At 33.9% G+C, this 10563-nt stretch overlaps 2 protein-coding genes across 2 annotated transcripts; one reads left to right on the forward strand and one right to left on the reverse strand.

Annotated features, from left to right (window-relative positions):
* The first annotated feature begins 3555 nt into the window (after positions 1-3555).
* Positions 3556-6659, forward strand: il6 (interleukin 6 (interferon, beta 2)). Its single transcript, XM_088405142.1, has 5 exons — positions 3556-3574; positions 3667-3857; positions 3939-4037; positions 4556-4699; positions 6186-6659. The coding sequence occupies exons 1-5, from the start codon at positions 3571-3573 to the stop codon at positions 6387-6389; spliced, it is 642 nt and encodes a 213-aa protein (XP_088261268.1). The 5' UTR covers positions 3556-3570; the 3' UTR covers positions 6390-6659.
* A 574-nt stretch (positions 6660-7233) lies between these two features.
* On the reverse strand, positions 7234-10461 carry tomm7 (translocase of outer mitochondrial membrane 7 homolog (yeast)). The gene is made up of 3 exons (XM_088404998.1): positions 10295-10461; positions 9436-9484; positions 7234-7456 (listed from the first exon to the last, which is right to left on the reverse strand). Exons 1-3 carry the CDS (start codon positions 10395-10397, stop codon positions 7441-7443), a joined length of 168 nt encoding a protein of 55 aa, XP_088261124.1. The 5' UTR covers positions 10398-10461; the 3' UTR covers positions 7234-7440.
* Positions 10462-10563: the final 102 nt, after the last annotated feature.

Below are 10563 nucleotides of genomic sequence, written 5' to 3' on the forward strand. Positions count from 1 at the left end.
GGTCAAGTGGAGATGCGATTTTGTCAAATTGCAAGTTTAGCCCGGCAAAGCATGATGCAGCAATGTGACACAAGATTTCGCTGGAAGCATGAGAGGAATCGGAAAGCACTGATGAAAAGGAAAGTCTGGCCTGAGGCTGGAGGTGAGAGGTTTTGAGCCAAAAAAACCTTCAACATCTAAACTTCTTGACCAATTTATGAACAAGTTTGCCAACAATGCAACATTGCAATAGCTTTGTTTTATATTTCATAGAATTCAAATATGTAGATTTGCTCATATACTGCTCATATATGCCTTTAAAAAAAACACTTTGATTATATAGTCGTAAAAATAAATGTCATAAAATAAATGTTAAACATAATTATTAATTAATATTGATAATACTAAAGAAAAATACAAGAATAAAATAGAAATGTAAATACAAATTATAACGATAATAATATAGTATAATAAAACATATAATGCAGAAGTGTGTACTGAAAATCATTGCAAGTCAAGATGTCAAGAAATTGAATCCAGTAAATTATTATAATTTTATACATCATAAAGAACAATAATATAATTGGTATTAATGTATATTAAATACAATAAATAATACATCATTAAAAATATTATTAAAATAAATATCAATAAAATAAAACTATAAATACAAATCATAACACTAATAATATAATAGTAATAAAATATATAATGCAGAAGTGTGTATTGAAAGTCATTACTATAAGTAATTGAAGCTATTAAGTTATTATAATTTTAGACCTAACATAATAATTGACATACATTCATAATGAATACAAAAACAATAAATCATTAATAAATATTAAAATAAAATAAAAATCATATAAATGACATATTTAGAATAAAGTATAAATTCTAAAATGCACAGCTGTGAACTGAACTTAGTGCTCATATTACATTAGTAAATATTTGGGTAAAAAAAAGGAAGATATGATTTTTCAAAGATTTTTTTTTTCTATTTCAAAAAACAACAACTGTGAATTACATAGAGGGACTTTCCAAGTTTAGATTTTTACAGTACATTATGCCACACTTGGAACGCATACTTTTGGTGCAGGGAGAGTGATAATTTTGTTTTTGAATTCCGCTTTTAATAATGTACTTTATGTACAGAATGAATTTACTCCTCCCGAAAATGGAATTATAAAGTGAAAAACATGACGTTCAAAAATGCATACAGTATCCTGGTCATATAAATTCCCACGTGCCTTGTTGTGATGGTCCGGTAAGGTCCAGGCTGTAGTCTGCCTTTCAGTCGGATTCACCGGATACAGTCACAAAAATGAAAATGATGAAAAATGAACACGTAATCCCCATTTTACAACATCCAAGTGTCAAAACTTCAAAGTTTTTTTCACACTCACTGAGTAATACTAATCAAATGAGGTGGTGTAATCTGTTTTTAGGTATCAAGTCATTCATGTACATGACAGTAGATTCACACGTGAATCATAAGTATCGAAAGTTTGGCCATTATTCTTTTTAATCAGTGACTAAACCCTGAGCGGAAGATTGCCTCACCGCTGCCAAAAGAAACCACAATAAAAGTTGAAAAAGCATCCATCCTCCTGTTTTTTTCCATTTCAGAATTGCGTAATCAAGGCCAGGCAATTTCTTTTTATTTGTATCATAATATATTCATTTTTCACCTTTTTTTAATTCAAAACGTTTGCCATAAAAATTCGTTACATTAAAAAAAATATATATATATATATATATATATATATATATATATATATATATATATATATATATATATATATATATATATATATATATACACACACAGTATAAAAATATTTAAATTAAATATTAACAGATGAAGTGCAAATGAACATCAAGGAATAGTCCTTAAGGGGACTTGTTTAGTCATTTTCATCAGTAAAAAAAGCTAAATGTTTTGCCTATAAATCATTTAATACCTAAATTATTTTTCATGAACAGTAAATAATATACCTTAACTTAATAAATAAAAAAAAGTCAATTTCCACTTGATGTTGAAACACTGACAACTCAGAATGATCACAGCTCATCTGGTAGTCATGTGATATGAAGCTGAGCTGTGATTGGTCTTCACCTGAGCCTTCAGCATGTGATGTCATTTTCATTCGACAGCAAGTGGCAAAATGTATTTTGAAAAGTATTCATTGTATATTGTGTGCGTGCGTGTGTGTACGTGTGTGTTGTGAGCAAGTGATCGCATGTGTATATATATATATATATATATATATATATATATATATATATACAGTCGAACCTCTATATAGTGAACCTCTACAAAGTGAATCTCTCTTCATAGTGAACGAATCTTTACGGTCCCTTGCAAAACAGCTATATTTGACGTGTATGTAAAACCTCCTCATAGTGAAACTCCACATAGTGAATAATCTCTTCATAGTGATGCTATTAGTCAGTCCCTTGACAGCATCTACCTCTATATTGTGAATATCTGAACTTATCGAAAATTGTGAAGTTGTAAAATTGGGCGCACTGTCGGGATTTCCTCCCTGCCTAGCCGCTCTCGCGCGCCTCGACTTTCTCTTGCATTTTCACTTCGTCCGCCGTCCACTGCGCACGCGTTTCTCCGCTGGTCATCCCTCCGAAAATTCTAAGATGTAGGAATCTGCCGTGAAAAGTATGGATGCTAGATCTATAAGTCGGAAGCGAAAGCCTTTGTCGTTGGAGGAGAAGTGCGACATAATTCGGAAGTGTGCGAGTGGAGGCATACCGTGCAACCTCGTATTGACAGTTACTTTCTCCGCGCTGATGACATGCACTGATCATGTTTTATTATGATCATATACTGTATTCATTAACTATTGTTGAATAATAATAAAGAGTTTTGTTCAATGTAAAATGTTTTTACATTAGTTTTACCGCATTAGATTTTAGTGTTTAAACAACTTAAGTTGTTTAATGTACATTTATTTACATATTTATTTTTAAAAAAACGTATATAAAATTATTTACATATTTATTAAAAAATTATTCACATATTTCATCAATGAATTCTGAACATTTTAGGAAAACCTCTATAAAGTGAATCTCTCTTCATAGTGAACTTCTCTCCTCGGACCCTTGAAGTTCACTATGTAGAGGTTCGACTGTATATATATATATATATATATATATATATATATATATATATATATATATATATATATATATATATATATATATATATATATATGATAATTCAGAGTGCTACATGAGGCACGATGTGGCTATTGATGTGAGCGGGCTACATTCCATAATCGAGCAAATAATAAAGTAGGCAAAAAAAATAAAATAAACTAATAGAGCAATAAGAGCAGTAATAATGAACTGGTAAATTGTTACGTTCCATTCAAGTGATTGGGCTGAGGGAGGAAGAACCACAACAATAATTTTGCAATATTGGTGGATACTCAAATAGGAAGTTATTAGGAAATCCCTGCGGTCAGTAGGGTATATAATGGCGGGGCCATGTGAAGACAAGACAAGTTCCACGAGACCAGGCGGTCAACACAAGAGGAATCTCAACCAAGCCAGCGACGCAACAAGTCCTCCGAAATGTGTAAGTCAACTTCTTGCAGTGAGAATTGGTTCCTCTTTTTTGGCGGTTCCTCTTTTGTCATTCATTCATGCTCTCCTCATGCTTCCACACAGACGGGCAAATCCTCGCCGCGGGTTTACTGGCCTTGATGCTACTGCGGGCCGGCGGAGCTCCGCTTACGGAAACACCCACGGCGATCTCATTAGGAGCCACTTCAAGCGAGGAGGAAACGGAGGCCTCAGACCTAATCGGCTCTCAAGTTTGGGACTCGGTTTTGAGGGCCGCTAAGGAGCACCAGAGATCCGTGAGTGGAACTTCACAAGCATCTCCATTATTTTCTTCTGTCTGTAATACTCGATTCTCTCGTACGCGATCCCCATTTCAGTTTGAAGCTGAATTCCAAACCAATGTCAACTTTCATTTACTGGAGGACTATAAGATTGCCCGGCTTCCAGCAAAATGCCCCAGCTCCAACTTTAGCAAGGTAAGAACCAGAAGTACTTCCTGTATCAAGCGATATAGTAACTCATTCACTGCCACTGACGACTATAGAGGTCAAAGATTCATTCTTTTGCGGCTCCACTGACGGTACTAAAGTAATCAATTAATTCGAGTCTTCAAGTACGACAGTCATCATTTACTTTAGCTACTACTTTAAGGTACTAAAGTACCTCAAGTAATCTACATCAAAATTTACATCAAAGAAATTTCACAAACGGAAATTAGTAAAAGAAGGTAAACCCCAAACAGGTGTTGCATTAAACATCTTGAGGCTTAATTAACGATAAATATTTTATAATTTGCCAAATTGCTGCTTACTGCGAAGTGAGTTGTTAGCTCTGCCGTCAAGTTGAAACAAACAAAAAGAAAAGATGAAATGATTAGAAAAACTCAAAATTCGGATCACTCGGAGCGCCACCGTATCAAAAACATTTGATTTGCCCCCACTGCCCATGAATGTTTGATTTTTCTTACGTTACTTTTGTGTCTTGTTCTCCGTAGGAGGCTTGTCTCCACAGGCTGGCCCAAGGTCTGTGCGTTTACAGCAGTCTTCTGAAGAACGTGGAGAAGGAATATCCCGGCAGTCAAATCCTGTCCGAGGCCAAACACTACGCTGGGCTTCTGCTCTGGAACATCAAACAAAAGGTATCTTGGTTTTCCGATTTCAATTAAGGTACATAAGAATTGATAGCTATCCCGATGCGATTATGGAGTTTCATATTAGGTCAATTTGACGAGGTCATAAAATAACAGAAATTAGAGCACATCCAAAGTCTTTCTGCAAAAAAACTCAAAATTCTAACGTGTGACAGCTTACTATATTGTTAGCTTACTAGCATAAATTCTGAAGCGGGGTTCATAAAGATTCTTAAAAGTTTTAATTTAGCCTTTCAGAAGTCTTATTTACAAAACACACGATCAGTCTCTAATCTAATAATAGATTAATATAATAAAAAAAAAAAGACTCTCACGATAGGGAAACCAACAAAACATGATGTTTTAGTGAGTGTTCAGGGCTATACAAATATACTTGACTTGACTCTTACTGTTAAACAGATCATTTACAGTAAAGCTTTATGGTTATGAGTGATTTGTAAGTTATCAATGTCGTGGTGATTCAAAAATGTTGAATTGAGGAAGCTGGAGTGTTGCTGGTTGGTCAAGTTTACCGAAAGTCAAAGTCTAAAAATTAGGCTAATGATATGTTGACTTTTAGCATTCAAGCTAATGCACTTTAAAATGGTTTAAATGGTTCTGGTTAAAAAAAAAAAAAAAAAAAAAAAACTAAAGTTATCAAATTGTTATAAATTTTATGCATAGTAAATAGACACAATAATATTATACAGCCAGTAATAATAATAACGATGATAATATAGTTAATATAGATGATAACTGTTAGCATTCAAGCTAATTCGATTTAAAATGGTTAAGGTCAAGAAGTAAAAAAAAAAAACAAACTTAGGGCATTAAATTGTTATGAATTTTATGGATGATAAAGACATAATAATAATATATAATTAGTGATAATAATTAAGAATATAAATTACACATTAGAAAAATTCTAAGGTTAATATTAAAGAATAAACACACAAATAATAAACTAAAAAAAACAAATAAAATTGAACATCATAAGAATTTTATAATGCATGGCTGTGAATCGAAAGTCTTTCCAGGTCAAGAAATTCACATTGTTAAATTATTATGTTATGCAGAGTAAATATATAAAATAATATGTAATTAATAATAATTAGGGCAGCTACAGTGTTTTGTCGCTTCAATGCTCAAAAGTAGGCTAACATTATGTTAACTGTTAGCATTCAAGCTAATCCCCTTTAAAATGACTTATCATAGGCCACAATGCAAAATCCTTTCTTTGTATCGCTAATGCTATGTTAAGATAAGCTAACAATTTACCAGTCATTCATTGCACCATTTGATAACTTTCTGTTTCCCTCCCAGTAGTATGTGAAATAATAACATATACATTTTTGTAATAATGTCGAAAGGGCTACACAAATTTCTGCTTTGTAAGTTAGCACGCTTATTTTCTCCATTTTTTTTTTTATTGTCAATGCTGTAGTCTAGTTTCTTTAGCATACAGAATTTGACAATGCGTTACTGCGTCGCGCAGATGAAAAAGCCCGAAGAGGTCACATGCCAGGAGAAGAGCCTGCTGGAGTCAGCGGGCAACCCGGACGCTTTTCACAGAAAGATGACGGCCCACGGCATCCTGCGGCAGCTCTACATCTTCATGGTTGACGGCAAGAGGGCGCTGAGCCGGAAAGAAAGACGGAGGGGAAGCCCTGCCAAGGTCGCCATGTTCAATTCGTTCTAACGGTCACATCCGCAATGAAGGTCGCCGCAGAAAACTTGGGCAGAACATGGAAGCAAATTAAGGGAAGTTGTGTCGTAATCCACTGACGTAAACGTGATGTATTTATGAGTTTTTGAATGACGCACTGAGAATTTTTCTTTTTTTTTGTTATTTATTCTTCGTAGATATATTTATTGCGCCATACACACACACACACACACACACACACACACAAAACTGTTGTTGAGTGTGGTACTTTATTTATTACTAACTAAATTATTTAAAGACAAATGTGATATGTGCTTTTATACTTGGACACAGTTATTGTATATTTATTTATTTATATAGTTTGTAATGTATTTTTGTAAACATGAATAAAATATATTTGCCTAATTGTGAATTAAGATGCAAGTGTATTATTTGACTGCGCAAAAAAAAAAAAAGTATCAAATGGTATGGGCCAGTAGAATGGGAGAACTACAAAAAGTGACTTTTGTGGAGAATAGCGTGAAACCGCTTCACTGTCCTCAAGATCACTTTAGTTTTTCATTTTCAAACTCCTCTGTAAAATGTGTTTTCACCAAGTGCCCCCCCCACCCCCACTTATTGGCCAATAACCAAATATAAAAATGTAAATTCTTACTAGATCTATGTTATTCTACATTATGAATCATCGCTTATGCTATTTTCAAGTTCATAAGCTATAATCGTCCAATGATAAAAATCTGAATCATTAAGTATTTCACTCCATGATGATGTGAATCTTAACAATAATTTCATGACTTTTCTTTTCGATATTAAAGAACACTTAGATCCAGCAGCAAATACTGTCCTTTCAAAATCCGAATAAGGACTTAGGACAACGTTTACGGGCTCTATTGTCAGGCATTTATTGACAAAAACATGGAACATATGACAAATTTAAAGACAGTCATTTACACAAATAAATATATTGTTTGTGACCGTACAAAGAACAAACTTTGAACAATATTGAATTATGACTTTCAAATTCAACGCAAGGTGTTTGTTGAGGTCTTCAGAAAGGGGATGTTGATGTGGACATTGTTGCTCCTCAACCCCAAAGCAAACTAAAAAAGCAAAAACAATCAATCATATTATCAAGCAATCATATTCAATCTAAAACAACAATGAAAAAGTATATACCTGTACTTTTAGATTGCTGCTTTTGAATTAAAAACATGCTTCTCAAATAGTTGGGAGGGGGTTAACCAAAGGAAAATAATTTGTTTTTGCCATGTGAAGTGTAATTGTAAAAAGGCATCTTTTTTTTTCTCAGGCACTTTGATACACTTGGGATTTTTTCTTCTTAGACAACAAATCTTTAACCTGTATAAATGCTGCAAATGCTTTTTTTCAATGTAATAAAGGATACTGTTTAAGTATACACAATCAATTTTTCTAGCTAATAATCTAATTTATGGTCGGCATGGCAGGTGTGTGTGCGTGTGTGTGTGTGTGTGTGGGGGGGTGGATGTTTTCTCTTTCCTAAGGGGGGGGTTTTGCAAAATAATTGAGACGCACAGAACTAAAACAAGGTGACTTTTTCTTCCTCATATATTAACCGTATTACAATAATTACTATCAAATTTACTATGCATAATTATTTGGGATTTACAATTGCTGCTTACGCTAAAATAAAGGCAAAGGTAAACATCACAAAATTCCAGAAAACCAGTTTGGGGTAAACACATCAAATCATAAATCCGATACAATACAGTAGTGCAAAAAAAAATCTGTGGCTTTGGTATCATAAAACATCATCATAAATTAAAACGTGGACTGGAATTCTTAAGGCATGATTTTATCTGGAAATTCTATTAATAAATATAAAAAATACACACATATGTATAAAAATTAAGCGTACCAACCAACCAGCATGAAGCAGCTCTTTTTTTCTATGAAAATGCAGCCTTCTTATTGAAAATTGGATTGTAAAACATCGCATATTTATTTTTTTTTAGTCTGACATGCTTACTCACACCCCCGGATGATATACACACACAGACACACACACACACACACACAAATCTCTCGACAGACGAAAGTGCACTGACCCAGGCGAGCAAAAAAAATGCTGACAAAAAACAGTGGATGACGTAAGTCAGTGCTGCCACTTGTCAGCAGTTCACTAGAACTCTACCAACAATTCATCTGTATTTTTCCACACGCATGCATTGCGACATTGCCCTTGATATCATTTCATCTCACCACAAAAAATGACACCATGACTTACTTAAAATGTAATGTCATCAAAAAGATTGGCATTGATTTTTATAATGGTCAGAAAAAAAAAACTGTTTCACCACAGCTTCTATTATTCCACAATTGTTGTTTTTTTTTTTTTTTGGGTTCCAATTTTGCGCTGCCTTGTTTTGAGTGCAATTCCAGGGTCGAACACTAGATGGCAGCATACTTTTCAGCTCATAGCTATGAATTTGACTCAAGGAGAATTAAAGCAATTAGTGCAGCATTTCATCTGACGTTTGGTTCATTATAAAATGTACAATTTTGTGTAGCATTTTAAATACACACACACACACACACACACACACACACACACACACACACACACACACACACACACACACACATATATATATATATATATATATATATATATATATATATATATATATATATATATATATATATATATATTAGTGAGATGACGTTTGTTGGGTTGGAAAAAAAAAAAGACTTTTTAAAGTTAACACACCGTTCTTTGCCTCTCTACACAGTATATTAGATGTGTTTAAATGTTTTCTTTTTTTAAACTGTGTTTAAAGGGACAATGTGTAAGATTTAGACCGTTTTTCATTACAAATGAATGATTTCAATGATTGTACATTTCAAAAACTTGCAAATAAATGTGTTCAACGACCAACAACTATGTTTGTTATAACTATAGACAATGCTAAATGCAGTATCTCCTGCTGTCCGTAATGAAAAACGGTCTAAATCTTATCCATTGTCCGTCTAATGACCGTTGAAAAAACAAATCCGGTATACTTGATGGTGGGCACCCTTTAATAAGTTCAATTCATACCCCAAGACTGAGGGCTCCGGCATTCCTGGATCAGCTCCTCGTTTGAAGCCTGTTACAAGAAACAAAACATAAACAGCATTATAGCAAAAATCACTGAGAAGTGACAATGTATATCTTGCTTTCAAATTTTGAATTACTTCTGATGGCCTACAAAGTGGGTCATGTTCTAAAAGAAAGAATGATTCATGCAGACATTTTCCCTCTACACTAGTTGTGCAACCATTCAAAAATTTGCATTTCTGAATTGTATAAAGAGGGGAAATGCTTCCAGTGATTGGCGTGACCAAAGTGATGACATCGGTGTTAATGTTTCCGATGTGACAATTGCAAACTTTTTGACCGGATAATGCGCCACAACGTGAACATTTGAACTTCCGTGTATGTATGCCAAACAAAAACATAGAAATATGCAATATTGTTAGTTATCTTATGTTTTCTACGAAAATGTAATATTTACGAAGGCAAATTATTTGAGTTTACTCCATATTTTAAGTATTTTTTAATCGTTTTTTTTTGACAAGTTTCTGAGATTTGTTAACAAGAACTGTAGCAAGATTGTCAATTTAAAAAAACAGTACGTATGACAAAACGCACGTTTTTAACATTCTAGCATGAATGTTTGCTATAGGTATGCGATCATTATGCTGGTCCGGCCCACCTAACGGTTTTGAATGTAGCCCCTGAACTACAATTAGTTTTACTCGAAAAACGTAGACCTCAAGTATAAAATGCTTTTCATTGCCAACATTGGAGGACAGCAGTCAAAATAAAGTTGAGGGTTGACATGCTAATGCTAACTTGCTAATGTAAAACCAGCGTGTTTTGTATGAGCCAACTTCTTTCATGGATTCATACTGACCCAGGTATAGCACGGTCGGAATAAAACCCCATCGGATAACGAACTGTCCGCACTGGAACAACTGCTGCAGCCGTTGTTTGGTCTCTTTACTTAATTTTGCCATTTTCACGTTAAACTACTGCAGCGAGTACGCCGCTACGTGGTACCAAGGACAAGGAAGTGGAAGCCGGAAATAATCCACCACAGAGAGAATGTAATTGGAATAGGAGCTTAAATTATTGTTTTGCCATCTTGTGGCTGGAAGATGCAACTGTGAGTTCGTCACGTTT

The sequence above is a fragment of the Hippichthys cyanospilos genome, chromosome 21, assembly GCF_059441005.1.
Source record: "Hippichthys cyanospilos isolate Australia breed blue-spotted pipefish chromosome 21, RoL_Hcya_1.0, whole genome shotgun sequence".
NCBI classification, from domain to species: domain Eukaryota; kingdom Metazoa; phylum Chordata; class Actinopteri; order Syngnathiformes; family Syngnathidae; genus Hippichthys; species Hippichthys cyanospilos.